At 45.6% G+C, this 19,725-nt stretch overlaps 1 protein-coding gene across 3 annotated transcripts in view; it reads right to left on the bottom strand.

The window, feature by feature from the left end:
- The window catches only part of NUTF2 (nuclear transport factor 2), a 309,632-nt gene that overhangs the window by 137,316 nt on the left and 152,591 nt on the right, over positions 1-19,725 (bottom strand). For all 3 annotated transcript variants that reach the window (XR_004539152.1, XM_033941247.1, XM_033941248.1), the window contains exon 4: positions 17,998-18,096. Coding sequence is in view for 2 of the 3 variants with exons in the window: in XM_033941247.1 (XP_033797138.1) it covers positions 17,998-18,096 (99 nt within the window). In the remaining variant the exon portion in view is untranslated. The remainder of the gene's footprint in view (positions 1-17,997; positions 18,097-19,725) is intronic.

Genomic DNA, 19,725 nt, shown 5'->3' with positions numbered 1-19,725 from the left:
CCCAGTAACTGGCCTTGTTCAATATTTAATATTATTTTCTGATTCTAAATCTTCTGTGTTCATCCCACGCTTCTTTGAACTCAGTTACAGTTTTCCTCTCCACCACCTCTCTCGGGAGCGCATTCCAGGCATCCACTACCCTCTCTGTAAAGTAGAATTTCCTAACATTGCCCCTGAATCTACCACCCCTCAACCTCAAATTATGTCCTCTGGTTTTACCATTTTCCTTTCTCTGGAAAAGATTTTGTTCTACGTTAATACCCTTCAAGTATTTGAACGTCTGAATCATATCTCCCCTGTCTCTCCTTTCCTCTAGGGTATACATATCCAGGGCTTCCAGTCTCTCCTCATACGTCTTCTGGCGCAAGCCTCCTATCATTTTCGTCGCCCTCCTCTGGACCGCCTCAAGTCTTCTTACGTCTTTCGCCAGATACGGTCTCCAAAACTGAACACAATACTCCAAGTGGGGCCTCACCAATGACCTGTACAGGGGCATCAACACCTTCTTCCTTCTACTGACTACGCCTCTCTTTATACAGCATCCTTCTGGCAGCAGCCACTGCCTTGTCACACTGTTTTTTCGCCTTTAGATCTTCGGACACTATCACCCCAAGGTCCCTCTCCCCGTCCGTGCATATCAGCTTCTCTCCTCCCAGCATATACGGTTCCTTCCTATTATTAATCCACAAATGCATTACTCTGCATTTCTTTGCATTGAATTTTAGTTGCCAGGCATTAGACCATTCCTCTAACTTTTGCAGATCCTTTTTCATATTTTCCACTCCCTCTTCGGTGTCTACTCTGTTACAAATCTTGGTATCATCTGCAAAAAGGCACACTTTTCCTTCTAACCCTTCATCAATGTCACTCACATACATATTGAACAGGATTGGCCCCAGCACCGAACCCTGAGGGACTCCACTAGTCACCTTTCCTTCCTTCGAGCGACTTCCATTAACCACCACCCTCTGGCGTTTGTCCGACAGCCAGTTTCTGACCCAGTTCACCACTTTGGGTCCTAACTTCAGCCCTTCAAGTTTGTTCAACAGCCTTCTATGAGGAACTGTATCAAAGGCTTTGTTGAAATCCAAGTAAATTACATCTAGCATATGTCCTCGATCCAGCTCTCTGGTCACCCAATCAAAAAATTCAATCAGGTTTGTTTGGCACGATTTACCTTTTGTAAAGCCATGTTGCCTCGGATCCTGTAACCCATTAGATTCAAGGAAGTACACTATCCTTTCTTTCAGCAACACTTCCATTATTTTTCCAACAACTGAAGTGAGGCTCACCGGCCTGTAGTTTCCTGCTTCATCCCTGTGACCACTTTTATGAATAGGGACCACATCCGCTCTCCTCCAATCCTCAGGAATCACTCCCGTCTCCAGAGATTTGTTGAACAAGTCTTAATAGGACTCGCCAGAACCTCTCTGAGCTCCCTTAGTATCCTGGGATGGATCCCGTCTGGTTTTTATGCCGATGAGATTCTCCACCTGAACACCTTAAGCCACAGCTGTGATGGTGGGAGGGCTTTGTCTGAGGCTTTTCCTCCCAGTAGAGCCCCGTCTGACTCATGTTTTAGTTCTTTATACCTTCCACATGACCTCTGTGAATGTGTTTATTGTAAAAATCTTTAGTGGGAAGTTCACTATTTCTGAGTTTTCAATATATTACAGTCACATTTTCACTTCAACAAGCTCTACAATAATGGATGAACTCTTCCAATCTTTCCAGAGGGTTTTCACCTCCACATCAGAAGGTTCTGACTATAGATTCGTCCACCTACGTTTGGGGGGGCTCATCTAGACAGTCTTCTCACTCAAAGTCACTGGTCTGCTCAGGACCAGCTTTGTCATATCAATCTCTTAGAACTCAGAATGATCTTCAATGTTCTCAAAGCTTTTCAGCACATTGTAACCAGCCACATTCTCCTAATTTGCATGGAAAGTCAGGTTGCAATGTGTTACATAAACAAGCAAGGAGGCACGGGTTCTCTTCATCTTTGTGAAGAGGATCAGAAGATTTGAAAATGGGCGATTGCTCGCAACATATTTTTGAAAGTAGTATACATTCAAGGGGAACACAATTCTGTTGCAGACAGACTCAGCAGGTTTCTTCAGTCACACGAGTTGATGCACAACTCTGCAGTTCTGAATCACATATTCTCTCTCTTGGGGACTCCTCAGACCTGTTTGCATCCTCCCAATCACAAACTTCCCCAGTTTTGTTCCAGGCAGTGCTCTCCCCAATGTCTGGAATCAGATGCGTTTCTTCTGGATTGGACAAACAAGTTTCTTTATGCGTTTCCTCCAATCCCTCTCATCAAGACACTTGTCAAGCTCAAACAAGAATCGGCCACCTTGATTCTTATAGCTCCTCGATGGCCCAGGCAACCCTGGTTCTCCCTTTTTCTTCAACTTAGTATCAAGGAACCAGTCCCTCTTCCAGTTTCTCCATCTCTTCTCACACAGAGTCACGGATCTCTCCTGCATCCCAATCTTCAATCATTACACCTGATATCTTGGTACCTTTCAGGTGTGTAATCCAAGTAAGAAAGTGCCCATTCATACCATTCTCTTGCAACACCCATAAAAGGTGCTGCCAGGAAATACTATCAAAAGCTTTTTCCATATCAAGACCAATGATCACGGAAGTGCCACCCCCACCTCTATGCTCATGAAGTGCCGTTAATGCCTTAAGGAGATTCATAGACGCATAACGCTGTGTAATGAACCCCACCTGATCTTCCCCAATGAGCCGGGGCAGGAACATACTCAGCCAGATAGAGGCCAACAACTTGACATCTTGGTTCAATAACGAGATTGGGCGATAGGACCGACCTGAGTGGGATCTTTATCAAAGTAATATGAGCTAAGTTACACCGGAGGCCCGAAGCGATAGTGGAAAAAAAATTAAAGTAGGTCCCCAGGGGCTGGGCAAGAAGATCAGACAAAAGTTTATAACATTCTGGGTCAAACCCATCGGGGCCCTGAGACTTGGTAAGATTCAGCTTCTTAATCCCCTGACGGATTTCCTCCAGGGAGATAGGGACATTCAACTGCTCCGCCTGGTCCTCAGAGAGCTGCGGAAGATGAAGGCCCTGGAAAAAACAATCCCGTTCCTCCTTGGCGAAATCCCTCTTCGCATAAAGAGCGCTATAGAACTCTACAAATTGCTCCCAAATTTGAGCCTCCTGAATGAAACGCACCCCCTGAATGATTTGTTATTTCCGATAGGGCCGTACAAAGTTCGCAAGGAGCTTGCCCACCTTATCCTCCCCCCAACTGATAAACACGAAATTTCTGGTAGTAAATGTCTTGGTGTGTTCGTTGATCCAAGATATCGTTAATCTGAAGACGAATAGATTTAATTTGCTGGCCTTCTGACCTCACCAAACTCACCTGGTGCCGCCTGTGCAACGCCACCAGTTGCACCGAAAGAGCAAGAAGTTTCTCCCCCTGCTGTTTCTGTTTAGTAGCAACATATTGGATGATATGACCCCGCAATACCGCCCTAGAAGCATCCCAAAATATCGCTGGATCCACATCCGAAGGGTTATTATGCGAGTCATAGTCCAGCCATCGGGTCCGCTGGAACGCTTGGAAATCCCTATTAGAATATAAGGCTATGGGGAATCGCCAGGACTGTTCCCCTTGCTGATCCGTGATCCCCATGGTAAGAACCACCGCCGAAAGGTCCGAAAGTGATGTGTCTTCAATAGTGACTTTATCCACCTGTGAAAAAAAGAGTATGCAACATCAAAACGTAATCCAGTCGAGAATACATAGTGTGAGGGTTAGAGTAGAACGTGTACTCTCTTTCAAACGGATGAAGGATTCTCCACGCATCCAGCACTTCGAGATGGTCACAGAGGAAATTCACCCCCCTCTGAGTGAAATTCGGAGGCCGCAGCTTGGCAGGAGAGCAGTCCAGAGTGGGGTCAGCTGTGATGTTATGTTCTTATACATAAACGACTACTTCGGAAAATTGCGAGCCATGGACAAAACTTGGACTAGAAGAGCGTCACCAGCGGGGTGCCGCAGGGCTCGGTGCTTGGACCCGTGCTCTTCAACATCTTCATAAACGATCTGGACATAGGTACGACGAGCGAGGTAATAAAATTTGCGGATGATACAAAGTTATTCAGAGTAGTGAAGACGCAGGGGGATTGCGAAGATCTACAACGTGACATAATCAGGCTCGAGGAATGGGCTGTGACATGGCAGATAAGGTTCAACGTGGACAAGTGTAAAGTGATGCATGTTGGTAACAAAAACCTCTTGAACAAATACAGGATGTCCGGAGCAGTACTTGGAGAGACCTCCCAGGAGAGGGACTTGGGAGTTCTGATCGACAAGTTGATGAAGCCGTCCGTGCAATGTGTGGTGGCGGCGAAAAGGGTGAACAGAATGCTAGGAATAATAAAGAAGGGGATCACAAACAGATCAGAGAGGATTATCATGCCGCTGTACCGGGCCATGGTGCGCCGTCACCTGGAGTACTGCATTCAGCACTGGTTGCCGTACATGAAGAAGGACACAGTACTACTCGAAAGAGTCCAGAGAAGAGCGACTAAGAAGGTTAAAGGGTTGGAGGAGCTGCCGTACAGCGAAAGACAAGAGAAACTGGGTCTCTTCTCCCTCAAACAGAGGAGATTGAGAGGGGACATGATCGAAACATTCAAGGTACTGAAGGGAATAGACTTGGTAGGTAAGGACATGTTGTTCATCCTCTCCAAGGTAGGAAGAACGAGAGGGCACTCTCTAAAGTTGAAAGGGATAGATTCCGTATAAACGTAAAGAAGTTCTTCTTCACCCAGAGAGTGGTAGAAAACTGGAACGCTCTTCCGGAGTCTGTCATAGGGGAACACACCCTCCAGGGATTCAAGACAAAGTTAGACAAGTTCTTGCTGAACAAGGACGTACGCTAGTAGGGCTAGTGTCAGTTAGGGTGCTGGTCTTTGAACAGAGGGCCGCCGCATGAGCAGACTGCTGGGCATGATGGAACAATGGTCTGACCCAGCAGCGGCAATTCTTATGTTCAAGTCCCCACCAACAATCAGTTGATATTGTGCTATTATACCCAAAAGCCCAGAATAAAATTTATGACTATTAACATTCGGAACGTAGAGGTTACAAAAGAGGATCTGAAATCCCCAGTAAAAGTACATAACAACTCTCTTTATCCCGTATGGTCTTATGAATATGTAATGGGAATTGTTTATGTATTAGAATTGCCATCCCCCTCTGTCTGCTATTATATGCAGAATAGCTCACATCTCCCACCCAGTCTCTACGCAGCTTCTCATGCTCAGCAGCAGTTAAATGGGTTTCAACGTGGTGTTGCCTAAGCCAAGTGAGAATTTTCTTACGCTTTATTGGAGAGTGGATACCATCAACATTAAAGGTAGCTGCAGTCAAGTTAACCATAGCTGTTAAGCAAAAAAAGCCACCACTGTACCCAGAGGGTGATGAAAACAAAATAACCCAGAGAGCAGACCCCCCAGTTAGGTCCATCTCCAGGGGAAAAGAATAGAAACGACCGCAGTGCCCCCGCAGTCCCTCCAATCTCCCTTCTGCCAAAAATCCTACACATCCCCCTCACCCCCAGCCCCCCAACCACATCCATATCACCCACCCACACACACAGCTACACCCCTCCCCCTCAAAAGTCCACCCCTGGACTTCCACTTTCCCCATTCCAACAGAAACTGAATGCACTCACCCTCCCAGCACCTCCCCCAGCCCAGTGGTCGGCAAATTGCAGCTCATTAGCCACTTGAGTGCAGCTCGTGGCTCGTCTAGAGCAGGGGTGCCCAACCTGCTTCCCTTCCCTTCTCACTGCCCACCCCCAAGCCAACGCTATTGGGGAACAGGCTGCCACTGCCGCCATCGGGGAAAAGGCTGGCATCGAGTTCTGAACTCTCCCTGCTTCCCTTCCCCGCAAGGCCAACGAACTCTGAGAGGACGTTCTGGGCCAGCCAATCGCTGCCTGGCTGGCACGGAACTTCCTCTCCGACGTTAGAATTGACGTCGGGTGGTGAGAGTTTGTTAGCCCTGCGGGGAAGGGGTGGTGAGAGTTTGTCAGCCCCGCGGGGAAGGGAAGCAGGGAGAGCTCAGAACTCGGCACCAGCCTGTTCCCCCATAGCGGCAGTGACAGCCTGTTCCCCGGTGGCCAGAGGGAGGGCAGGGAGAAAGAAAGAAAGAAAGAAAGAAGGGAGACACACAAAGGGGGCATAGAGAGAAAGAGAGGAAGAGAGAGGAAGAGAGAAAGAGAGAAAGAAAGAAAGAAAGAAAGGGGGCATGGAGAAAAAGAAAGACAGACATACAGAAAAAAAGGAGGCATGGAGAGAGAAAAGGGGGCAGGGTGAAAGAAAGAAAAAGTTAGGGGAAGGAATGAGGTCTGGAGGAGAGGAAGCATACAGAAGGCTGAAAGAAGGGAAGAAATATTGGATGCAGTCAGAAGAATAAAGTGCAACCAGAGACTGATGAAATTACCAAACAAAGGTAGGAAAAATTATTTTGTTTTCAATTTAGTGATCAAAATGTGTCCGTTTTGAAAATTTATATCTGTTGTCTATATTTTGCACTATGGCCCCCTTTTACTAAACTGCAATAGCGGTTTTTAGCACAGGGAGCCTATGAGCATTGAGAGCTGGGCAGAGCATTCAGCGCAGCTCCCTGTGCTAAAAAACGTTATCGCGGTTTAGTAAAAAGGGAGGGGGTATATTTGTCTATTTTTGTATAGTTGTTACTGAGGTGACATTGCATAAAGTCATCTGCCTTGACCTCTTTGAAAACCTGCAGAATATAAATGATAATTAACATTTTCTCTGCGTACAATGTGCTTTGTGTTTTTTAAATTTTATTGTTGGTAGATCATTTTGACTTGGCCACGAAGGTAAGGGGAGGGGAGGGAGGGGAGCTGCTGAAAGACATCTAGTAATCCTTGCAGGCTTGAGTGTGCAGGGAATTATTTTTGTAAAATCATGTTTTGTTATGTGACTGGCATTATTTAGACTTTAATTTCTATGAATGAATAGAATGAAAATGATATAAAATTGCTTGCTTGCTCTTATGTGCATGCGCTGAAGGGAAGAGGAGAGAGAATGGGCTGAGGACACTGAAGGAAAATGGAGAAGAGAGAGTAGGGAGAAGATGCTGATTTATAAATTGACAATTGTACAGAATATTGTTTCTTTTTATACTTTAATATAATAATAAGTTCAGTATAAAACTATTTGAGGCTTGTATGGATGGGATAAGGTGGTTTGCGGGGATGGGGACCGAGCTCAATGGGGCGGGGACAGAGACAAATTTTTTCCCCGTGTCATTCTCTAGGCTCTGCCACGAATTGATTTCGACTATGTGCAGGCAAGCATGATGTCAGTCGGGTTGACATAGCTGTCATAGCGCAAGCGGGCACGGGATATGGCTCTTCAAAAAATCTTAATCATTGTACTGCTGATTTTGGCTCTTTTGACTAATGTGTTTGCCTACCACTGCTCTAGATGAATCCAAGAAAAGAAAAAATCCCTCCCAAGCCATAGGAACCCCCTATCCAGTCCCGAGTCATCCCATATCCGCTGAACTACTACAGAAGAAAACCCTTACCCCTAGAAAAGAAAAAAAATATCTACCAGGTCTACCAGCCCCAAACAGCTTCCAGAGGCCTGCCCAAGAACAATAATCCTACCAGCTGCCCCTGCCCCACTCCTCCACCACCCACCTAACCGTTATATACCCCCCTCCCCCTGTTATAGTCCCCAACAAAAGAAAGGAGAAAAGAAAAAGTTAGATGAATCTTCTGGGTCATCTAATAAGCCAAAAAGGGTCCATCAGAACTAAGCAGTGCTAAAAAAAACAGTAGTTTAAGAATACAAAAGCATAGATTATTACAGAGAAGTAAGCTGGCCGGAACAGTGAAGCAGCAGGGCAGGCAGACAAGGCGGGACACAGAGTCACCCAAGAGCACATAGAGGATCGGGCCCGCTGGCCTATCCCCCGAAGCTCAAATGCCGACATGCACAGCAATGGCAAACAGCACCCATCAATCCCAAGCCTCCCCTAAACCCGCTAGATAATCCAGCAACAACAGAAATTGAGGAGGATAGAAAAAGACAAAAAAGTGGGAGGGGATTTCTGCTCCAAGAAACAGTGTCCCCCACTATAACTTCAGGTAGAATCAGAAACAGGCTGCGCAGGCCATGAGCAAACATGTGGCGGACTCTACCATGATTCTATAGAAGAGAAAGAGGAAAGTACGAAGAAAGAGCAGAGAAAAACAGAGGCTAGCAGAGTCTCGAGTCATTGCACAACCAGAAGAAAGGACAAATGACCAATAGGAGGGAAAAAAAAAGAGAAGAGTAAAATGATTAATAAAAAACAGCTAAGAGGTATGAAACAGAAATATTCTAGGAAACTGGGCCACACCGCTTGTGACAAGCACCAAGGAGCAAGAAACAAAGTCCAAACCCGCAGACAGTTCCATCATGCAACGTCAGGGATCCCAGGGACCACATAGGCGAGGTAGTCATCCCAGCAAGCCCTCCAGGAATGTGTGAATCTCTGTCGGAGTAGTGAAGTATAATGCCCGATTCTCATGGTGCACCTGAAGTTTGGCCGGGTACTATACAGCAAAGCGCAGCTGTTTATGATGGAGCTGTGTGCAATACGGGGCCATTGCTTGGTGTTGTCCTGAAACCTGGGGAGAGTAGTTTTGAAACAGGAGAAGCTGCTGGCCCTCATAGGAGATGCCTCCCTTCGACTTGTAGCTGACCATAAGCTGGTTCTTGTCGGCAAAGTTAAGAATACGGGCAATCAAGGGTCGCAGCTTACGATCCCCATCCTGGCGCACCCCGATCCGGTGCACCCGCTCAACTAGCAGAGAAGCACCTCCCCCCCCCTTCTATCCATACCCAACTACTTGGGTAATCAAGTTGAGACCAGGGTGTGTAGATCTGCTGCCGTAAGAGATTCAGGCAAACCGATAAGCCAAATATTGTTGCGTCAGCTCCAGTTTTCAAGGTCCTCAGCTCTGTCCTCCAGCCGATGGCATTTTTCCTCCAGGGTCTGGGCATCTGCCTCCAGAGCCACAGTGCAGTCCTCCTGTGGCGACACCCGATCCTGTTGTAAGTGAGTAGTCTGCCACTCTACCATGTCTTTCAGACCATCGACCGTGGATTGAAATTGAGTGAGCTTATCATCCAAAAAGGCTGCAAGATGTTTCTTCAGCTCTTCTATTCCGTCGGCTTGCAGCATGATTGTCGGGCTGGGTTGCATGCGCTCAGGAGGAGTTTGTGCCACCATCTTAGCAGGGGCTCGAGCCGACATAACTCAAAACCCCGACAAAAATGGTATCGGCGGGTAGCCTATGACTTGCCCCAGCCGGTGGGAGAGGATACAAGAACTCAAAGTAGAGATTAAATGGGAGAGACCAATAAAACGGCTCCGGGTTCAGGAGAGGTGCTCAGGCACGTCCGATCAGGCTGAGTGCATCACGTGACCCCAGACCGTTCTATTATTTGGAGGCTCATGGGAATGAGTAACCACGTGTCCGTCCAGCCGTCCAAAGGTGCGCACAACGGTTGGGGCACAAATTTGATGTCACTTCATGGGATCTAGAACTGCCTCAGAGGGGAGACTGCGAGGACCAGGAGTGCGGTGGAGACCCATGGAGTAGAGCCAGACACCGGGAAGAGTGCCAGCTGGTGGAGAGGAGTGTGACCTGACGAGGAAGGCAGAAACAAGTGAAGGACTGAGTGTGGGTGGCTACAAACCCAAATGTGCAAAAAGGCACAGATTCATCTCTCGCTTTGGTAACTTATCCAGGCAGAGGGGTGAGGTGGATGGATGCAGGCCGAGCCGGGGGGAGGAAACCTCTGGTAAAAGAGATTGCACTTGGGTTTCTTTTTGTTTGTGCTTTTCTGTTTCAGGTCAAGGATGGATCCACACCAGCTGACCGCAGCATTAGCTGCTGGACTTCAACAATCCTCGGAGGATATGAGGGTGTACATGAAGGCCAATCATGAAATGTGGCAGGCAGGACAAGATGTGGCTCAGCGACAGCATGCTGATCTCTTACAGACTATGCAGCTGTGGATGACCCAGTCGCAAACTTTCATGCAAGCTACTCTGCCGGGAGTTGATGGAGGAGCCAGCACGGGTACAGGGACTGCTACCATGCCAGGGCCGGTAGGACTATTTTTTTCTCAACCAATAACTTTATGCAAGCTGAGTCCTATGGACGCTGTGGATGATTTTCTTGCTGCGATTGAAAGCACAGCTGTGTCGGCTGAGTGGCCAGCAGCACAGTGGACTTCAAGACTAGCGCCCTGTTTGGCGGGTGAGGCTCTTGCAGCATGCCACACTATTAAACCAAAGGAGGTAGTAGACTATAATCTGGTTAAAACACATATTTTGGACTCTTTAGGCTTCACTAGAGATATACAGGCAGCAATTTAGAGCTGCTTGGTTAGGGAACCGGGAGAGGCCAAAAGCACTGCTTCAACGGCTCAGACGCCTAGCTGAAAGTTCGATGCAGCCCTGTCTAGCGGACCCAGCTGCCATGTTTGCTGAATTGTTGAAAGAACAATTTGTTGAGGCTGTTCCTAGAAGCATGCAAGGTTGGATCCGCAGACAAGGAGGACCCTAGGTCAGGTTGTGGAAGCGGTCGAAAATTATCTGGATGCTGCTGTCCCCAACTCGGTAGGAGGTGGGGAGGGACCTGTGAGGGGGTCAAAAGACAGTGGAAGGAGATATTCTTTTGCAGGCAGTCCTAAAATCCCCAATTCCCGGAATAAGGTGGGTGCTGAAGGGGGAGGAGTAGGGACCTCCCCGAGAACTATCCGTAGGTGTTACAAGTGCGGGCAGAAGGGACATCTGCAGAAACACTGTCCCAGAGGACCAAACTTAGTAGCATTACATTGCAGCTCACCCACCGTGGACCCCGAATACACTATCCCAGTATGGGTGGAAGGGTACCCTATGCAGGCCCTGTTGGATACGGGCGCCAACCAGTCCATGATGGCCCGTCACTGTTGGGAGAGACTATCCGGGGGGGCAGTCAATTCCATGGGGGGAGGAAGTATGCATATGCTGTGTGCATGGGTCCCTCATGAGATACTCAGTGAGGCCCATTAAATTAGACTATGGGGAAGGGAGTAGCCATTCTGACCCAAGTACCCTGTGACCAGATCCTGGAGAGTGACTGGGAAGGGTTTGCTGAATGTATTAAGGCCAGGGGAGGGCTGGTGGCTACTAGGTCCCAGAGACCCCACCTAGGTGATGAAATTGAAGAAGCCCTAGGGGAGACCTTTCCTTTTGAGGAGGGGGTGGTAGAAGGACCCACGGGAAGGGCCGCTAAGCACCCCAGAGGCCAACAAAAGAATCAGAAACTACGGTGGGACAGGACCTGAGGCAGGCCCAATCCCGGAATTATATGCCTTGGCTTCCCCGGGAGGTGTTAGAATTATTTCCCTCGTTTAAGATGGAGCAGCAAAATGACCCTTCCTTACAGGAACTGTGGCAGCAGGTAGGACACCCTGGGGAGCCGGGGGTCCAATATATCTCTAATGGTGGTCTGCTATACTGGACGGCAGGGAAGGAGGGGGCTAAGGGGGTTATGAATCAGCTGGTAGGGCCAAAAGGGTTCCGGGAGACTGTGCTCCAGGTAGCTCACGATCACCCCACGGCTGCCCATAAGGGGGCGGAGGCAACCCAGGTTAGGTAATTGGCCGATTCTTCTGGCCAGGTGTGGGCTAAGACGTGCAGGAGTTTTGGAGGGCTTGTTCCTTGTGCCAGAAGTTGGCCAGAGACCCAGCAAGGTACCCTAATTCCCTTGCCCGCGGTAGCTAAACCTATGGACAGGTTAGGGATGGATATCATAGGCTAGCTGGTCAAAATCCCTCCTCGAGGGCCGCAATCCAGTCGGGTTTTTAGGATTTCCCCAATGAATATGCATGAGATCTATTTGCATGCACTGCTTTCATTCTATGCTAATAGATCTCTTGCATGTTCATTGGGGAAATCCTGAAAACCCGACTGGATTGTGGCCCTCGAGGAGGGACTTTGACACCCATGCCCTAGAGGATATTGTTACATTCTAGTGGTGATGGATTTTGCCACTCGCTTTCCCCTTAAGGTGTATCACCACCAAGGCCATAATCCCTGAATTAATTAAACTGTTCTGTGTGATGGTATTACCTAGAGAGATACTCACTGTCCAAGGGAGTAATTTTCTCGTGGGAGATATGAAGGCCCTATGGGAGGCCTTTGGGGATTCGCCCCATCCGGACCTCTGCATCCATCTCCAATGTAACGGGATGGTAGAGCGGTTTAACCAAACCTTGAAGAAAATGCTTCAAAAGGGAGGGAAGGAAAATCTCAACCACTGGGATCGTCTGCTATCCTTTGCTCTGTATTCAGCTAGAGAGGGTTCATGAATCATTGGGGTCAGCCCCTTTGAAATGATGTTCATCAGAGCACCCAGGGGGTTATTGAATCTTTTAAAAGATACATGGGACCCTCCAGAAGTAGCGCCCACTAATGTGCTCTCCTACTTGGCTACCTTAAAACAACGATTAGGCAGAGTCAGGGAGGAGGGCCAGAAACACCTGCAGGTGAGCCATGCTCATCCAAAGTACTATTATGACAAGGGAACAAAAGAAAGGTAGGTGGAAGTGGGGCAAAAGGTGTTAGACCCCCACAAATTTCTAGCCCAATGGAAGGGGCCCTTTGAGGTAATCCAACAGTTAAATACCGTGGACTATGTGGTCCAGGATAATAAGGGCAGGAAACAGACCGACCATATAAATGTGCTGAAGACCTGACAAGAGAGAGAGGCGCTGACCTTATGGACTCCGCCAGATGAAGAGGACTTGGGTCCACAGGTGGAGAACATGACCAAGGATGAGAAGGTGAACATTGGGGAGGACCTTAATGTGAGACAGTGCCTAGATATAGAGGAGTTAATGAGGGAATTCCATGATGTAATTTCAAGTCAGCCTGGGTGTACACACCTGGTGGAATATGATATCCAGACACCTGCCGTAAAGACAGTGAGGGTGAGACCCTATAGAATCTCTGAGGAGCAGGGCCGCATGGTGCAGAGCTTAGTGGAGGAAATGCTTAAATTAGGGGTAATCGAGGAGCCCCTGGTGCAGCCCCTTTGTCATTGTCCTGAAAGCAGACGGATCACCCCGGTTTTGTAAAGTAAATGAAATCTCCACCTTTGATGCCTTCCCCATGCCCCGAGTAGACGAACTGCTGGATCGTCTAGGTACAGCCCGGTTTCTGACTACCCTTGATTTTATCAAAGGGTACTGGCAGATACCTTTAAATAAGGATGCCCGACCTAAGACGGCCTTTCAAACTTCCCAAGGGTTATACCAACTTAGGCAGATGCCATTTGGCTTCCATGGCGCCACTGCTTCCTTCTAAAGAGTAATGAACGAAGTCCTGAGGGGGCAAGTAATCCCCAGAATAGGGTTGGAGAGGAAGTAGCCATGGAGATACTGTTAGCCAAGCAAAAAGGTTGGAAACTGTAAATGTTTTTCTTTCAACTTTAAAAGTGAACTGTTTGTGTACTATGAAGACTTGCTGTGGCTCTTACCTAGTGGGAGAAGGGAGAGAAGCACGGATATCTCTGCAGTACAGGCTGAGGGAAAACGATCCAACTGGGTGATTACTGCTATCTCCGTTTTCTCTAACCTGAATCCTTATCTGATAAAGCCATTAAGGACTAGTGCCCGAATCCTTATCTGATAAAGCCATTAAGGACTAGTGCCCTGCACAAAGCCTAAGAAAGAGTTACACTGTGAAGCTTTTGTTTTGAATAAGCTCTAATGCCTATCCCGTTCTGGGAGAGACACTTGTAAAACCCTGCTTTCAGCAGAGAGAGAAGGGAGAGACCTCTGCTAAAGCTGTTCCAGTTTGCCCTAGAAACAAGATTTTTTTTTTCACAAACTACATTTCAAAGTGATTACACTTCTCCCTCCGTATTTATGGGGGATGCAGGCAGAACATAGTTGTGAATACCGAAAAACCACAAATAACTTTTTGCTTATTATTCACGTTTTTCTGGTAACATAGACCTGAAAAACCTAATAAACAGTTAATAACCCAACCTGCGATTTGCTCCATACAACGTCGGGAGCAGCGATTTCCTTCAGGAACCACCAGAAGCAGCGATTTCCTCCCTGAACCACCGGGAGCAGCAATTTCCAATGTGAAAAGCCGGGTTCAGTGACGAAAATTAGGGGGCAGAATCAGCAGTCGAAAAATCATGAATAAGCGAAACCGCAGATACGGAAACTGTGGATACGGAGGGAGAAGTGTATTTTGTCCTGTTAGAAAATGAAATTGATTATGTTCTTATGTAAAAGATTACGGGCATTCTCCACAGCACTGTTTGTGGTCAAGTTCTATTTTTTTTTACAAGAAAAATAAAGAAATTGCTGAATTTAAGCCTTGGACCGTTCTATTATTTGGAGGCTCATGGAATGAGTAACCACGTGTCCATCCAGCCGTGCGCGCAACAGCTGGTGGCACAATATTGATGTCGAAGTCTTCAACGTCGATGGCTGTGGTGTCTTGTAAGTATCCAAGCTTGTCCCAAACAACTTCTCCTGTTGAAGTTTGCGGCTCTTGATGTGTTCTGCAGGGTAGAACACAGAGCGTAGTATTCTACTCGATGTTCAGGCCCAAGACACTGTAATACCAACTATGTGGGTCGGTGATAGAAATTGGCCTTTGGCACCTGTAACACTTTTTGAAGCCCGTTAACAGCCTGGATATGGACGGAAAGACGTCAGCCAAGTCAAACTCAATGGCTAAGAGGAAAAAATGAAGCCCTCGACGACAAAAGCTGTAAGGAAAAGAAAAAAAGACTTCTCTTTAATTTTTTGAAGAAATATTTAAAAGAAAAATGCGTGAGCAGGAAGGCAAGTGGCAAAAAACTGAACGTTCAGAGACACGACTTCTTAGCTTCGTGGAAAACTAAGAACTGAGGAGCAGCAAGCCTACGTTGGGTAGGAAGGCACTCAGGCATGTGCAGTGCAGGCAGTTCACGAAATTTCTCAAGTTCTTAAAGTGGTGATGGACTTTAAAACCTGTCCATACTAGGGCTCCGTGGATGACGTCACCCACATGTGAAAATATGCTGCCTGTTTGTCCTGGAATAATTAAAGATTCTGTTCAACAGCATAGAGTTTTGATAAAGGCGACATCCAAACTTCGCATCCTGGAGGCAATGAGACGAACTTTGGAATTAAATTTTTTTGAGGGTCGATTCCGCTAATAATGAATGATGTGAAAGTTGTGGACTTATCAAATCCTGGAGTAGAGAATTCTGTAAAGTGAGCTCATCTTTCAAGGAGCAGTCTTGACAGATAAGGGCATCTTCCAATTTTTGAAAAGGTTCTGTTTAAATATTTCATGCAATGGAGATCTTGGAAGGCCCATTAAAGTTCAATATATTTTGAAATTCAACATTTAATGAAGCATCAGTCAAAGAGACAAATCTTTGCAGAACTGGTTAATGTAAGCAGCAAAGGAGAATTCTTCAGAAGAGGATCTTCGTTTGGGAAGTGCTGCACCAACAGAGTCTGGCTCAGAAAAGGAAAACCCACAATGAGTCAGACTTCGAATCAAAGAAAACTTGGGGGGGGAAAAAGTCTAGAAGCAGCCCTGTGATGTTTTTGATACCGACCCAATGAAGAGGATTGATGAACTTCCTGATGTCTCTTCAAAGGAGGAGGTCGATGGAAGGAGGAACTTCAATATCTTGGTCTGGAACACCCCACAGAAGACTTACTGCCTGAAGCAGCAGCTCAAAATTTCAAAGGGGAGAGTGTTATTGAGAAGTACAAGAACTTCGATGCGAAGATCCATGCCTGGAGAAAGATCAGTGTTGAGAGATAAAAATATGACACCTCATAGAAGATACCTGAGCAGTATATTGATGCTCCAAAATTAGTGGTATCGGCACCTTGATGCCTTATAGTGGTATGTTCAGGTTGGGCCAGTACCAAGGGAGTTCATTGTCTGCAACGCCCCACAGAAGACTTACTGCCTGAAGCAGCAGCTCGAAATTTCAAAGGGGAGAGTTGTTGAGAAGTACAAGAACTTCGATGTGAAGAACCATGCCTGGAGAAAGATCAATGTCGAGAGATAGAAATATGACACCTCACAGAAGATCCCTGAGCAGTATATTGATGCTCCAAAATCAGTGGTATCGGCACTTTGATGCCTTACACTGGTTTGTTCAGGTTGGGCCGGTACCAAGGGAGTTGATTGTAGGAGATGCATGCATTAGTGTTGCTCTTTCCCAAGACAAAATGAGGCACACCTTTGTGAATTTCAAATGATATAAAATGTCACAAAACAAAAATAATTTTCAGTAAGTGAAAGGGGTATAGGATATCAAATCAGCAGATCAACAAAAAATGCTATTTTAAAATATATGAAAATCATAATAAGGACTACATTTCTAACAGAGCCTGAAGAAAAGAGTGAATACTTAAGGGGAAAATCAATAGATTGCATAGAATTTTTTTTTTAAATGCAGCACATAACAGGAATATGGAGTAAAGATGGTATTTTCCAGAAAGCTTGAATTTCATTCTACTTTAGTTACCACACCTGATCCATGACCTACTTGAATGAGATATAAGCCTTCTGGTATTTCGGAGAAACTTGCTGTACTTGACTAGGTAATGCTGAATAGATATAACGTTTTACCACTTCCTTTATATAAACAGAACTCATACACTTAACATAAGAGCAATGCACATTAATCACCCCATTTTACAAAACCACTATAGTGATTTTTAGTGCAAGTCTGCACATTGAATGACCTGCACTGCTCTCGATGCTCATAGGAACTCAGTGTCAGAAGCACTGCAGAGCATTCAGCGCGCCAACCTGTGCTATAAACTGCTATTATTAAGAATTTTTTTTATTAAGATTTGATCGCTTATCTTATCACGGTTTTGTAAAAGGGGGGTAAGTTATAACAGTCCAGGAAAAGAATCTAAAAGTTAGAAGCTTTCATATTGTAACTGTGTGACTCAGACTAGACCACCCTGTAAATAGGTATGGTATAGGGATGGATATACACCAAGGAAAAACTGACTGGGAGATCAGACGTAAAATAAACAATTCTGAATTTCAGAAGTAAAATCACAACTATCAAAACTCAAAAAGTGTATATCAAAAGAAAAACTTTTTGTATATAAATATAACAAGCAACTCCTCAAATAAAAGTATGTATTTCCAAAGTGAATGCTCAGTTCAAAACACCAAATCCTCTCAAGATCAGCATCATAATCTAATGTTGAATCAAGACATCATCGCATCCACCTGCCTGCCCTAATTATTGTTTGTGAAAATCTGACTGTTTGAACAAGTCTATGAGCACTTCAAAAGTATGTACAAACTCGTAATATATATAAGATGTAAAACTGTTACTTGGCTCAAAATGAAAACATTCACTGGGCAGCTTCCGGCGGGGTAGGTATAGAAGAGATGTTGTCAAATGGATCGCTGCTGCTGAGACCAGAACCCGTGATGAAAAAAATGTGATGAAAATCCCAAAATTAGCAAAACCAAAAACAATGTCCCCAAATCAGAAAAAGATATGTCTACAACTGTCCATAACTTCCTATGGGCTTCCTCTTGAGAGGATTTGGTGTTTTGAACCGAGCATTCACTTTGGAAATATATACTTTTATTTGAGGAGTTGCTTGTTATATTTATATACAAAAAAAAATTTTCTTTTGATATACACTTTTTGAATTTTGATAGTTGCGATAGGGATGGATATGACAATACATTGTTTTTGTATGATGATTTTGCATAACCTATGAATTAAGCTATGCTGAAGCAAAATTGTTGGGCAAACTGGATGGACCATATAGGTCTTCAGCTGCCATCATTTACTGTAATTTCTACACAGAAGGGTAGAGGAAGGATGACAATATATAATCTCAGAAATTACCTTAAGCTGCCCCACTACCATACTGAGTATACAACTGTCAGGTGTGGGTTGATGGTCTTGTGCTGTGATGCTGTGCTGGATTTTTTGAAAAGGAAGATTCTACAAGAAAAGAAACACAAATGGAACTAAACAGCAATTTTTCATAACCCTCTTCCACCCAAAAAAATCTACTTGTGAGTACACAATCCCTTTACAAAAATGAAATCTCACTGTTATTTCCTATTATATTTGAGCAAATATTTTATACCACCATTTAATAGCCACAGCAAAAATCAAATCATTGTGGATAAGAAAAAACTCTTGATATCAAAACTTCCAAATTTAATCCCAGTGATTATGTTTAATTATAAATTGCTACCAGCACAAAAAAAGGAACTACAAATACACAAAAAGCCAATTACACCAAAAAGAAATGCATAAGGCTGCAGAGCTGGGACTTAATGACACGACACTATTAGTGTTTCAGACTTTGGCTGGAGTCTTAAAATTATCTATCATATGATTCTCCTATAGACTAAGTTGTCCAAGTATAAAATGCCACCACTACCAAAATCTGATTCTCTTAAAAGGACAAAACACTGACAGTGTTGGTTCATTGATGAATAAAGAACTTTAAGGCCCAGATTCTCTAAATAGAGCGACTCAAATTGCTGTTGGCCAATTCTCTAGCCGATTTTCAAACAGCGATTGATTCACTATCAAGTTTGCATGCAAATGATTTGCAAAGAGGTGCACATCATTTGCATGCAAATTCACCAACTTAATCGCTCAGTGAACAATTGAGTCGGTGCAGAGTCCCGACAGTAGTGACAGGAGAAGCAGCCTCCTGTCACTACTGTCAGGGTTTCTACCGGGTTTTCTTTAATGGCACATATTTTGCATATATTACACACACAAAATATCTGCCTTAAAAAAAGCCCCCCCCCCCAAAAACACACAGTGTCCCCTCCCGCCCTTCTCAAACCAAAAAAAAAAAAAAAATGGCAGGAGGAATGCCCACTCCACTCCTGCCATTGGGCCCGCCCACTCCCTCCTGCCATCGCGTCACATCTGGTCCCCCCTGCCTCCCTCCCATACTTTTAAGTCAGGAGCAGGAGGGGTGCTCAGTCCCTCCGCCAGCCACCATCAGCAATGCGAGCTTTAGGCCCCGCCCCGGTATATCACGAGTGTCCTCAGATGGGTCCCAAAGTGACAGGCTGGATCAGGAACTGGTTGAGTGGAAGGCAACAGAGGGTAGTAATCAATGGAGATCGCTCTGAGGAAAGGGATGTTACAAGTGGTGTGCCACAAGGTTCTGTCCTTGGGCCTGTTCTTTTTAACATTTTTATAAACGATATTGAACGGTTGTTGGGTAAGATTGCCTCTTTACGGATGATACCAAAATCTGCAATACAGTAGACATGCCGGATGGTGTGAACAACATGAAGAAAGATCTGCCGAAGGTTGCAGAATGGTCTGAAATTTGGCAGCTAAAATTTAATACTAAGAAATGCAAGGTCATGCATTTGCGCTGCAAAAACCCGAGGGAATGGTACAGTTTAGGGGATGAAGAACTTATGTGCACGACAGAAGAGTGGGACTTGGGTGATTATATGTGATGATCATAAGATGGCCAAATAGGTTGAAAAGGTGATGGTGAAAGCTAGAAGGATACTAGAGAGAGGTATGGCCAGTAGGAAAAAGGAGGTGTTGATGCCCCTGATTTTGGTGAGACCTATTTTAGAATAT

The sequence above is a fragment of the Geotrypetes seraphini genome, chromosome 4 (genome assembly GCF_902459505.1).
Source record: "Geotrypetes seraphini chromosome 4, aGeoSer1.1, whole genome shotgun sequence".
Taxonomy (NCBI): Eukaryota; Metazoa; Chordata; class Amphibia; order Gymnophiona; family Dermophiidae; genus Geotrypetes; species Geotrypetes seraphini.
This window is presented reverse-complemented; position numbering and strand designations above follow the sequence as displayed.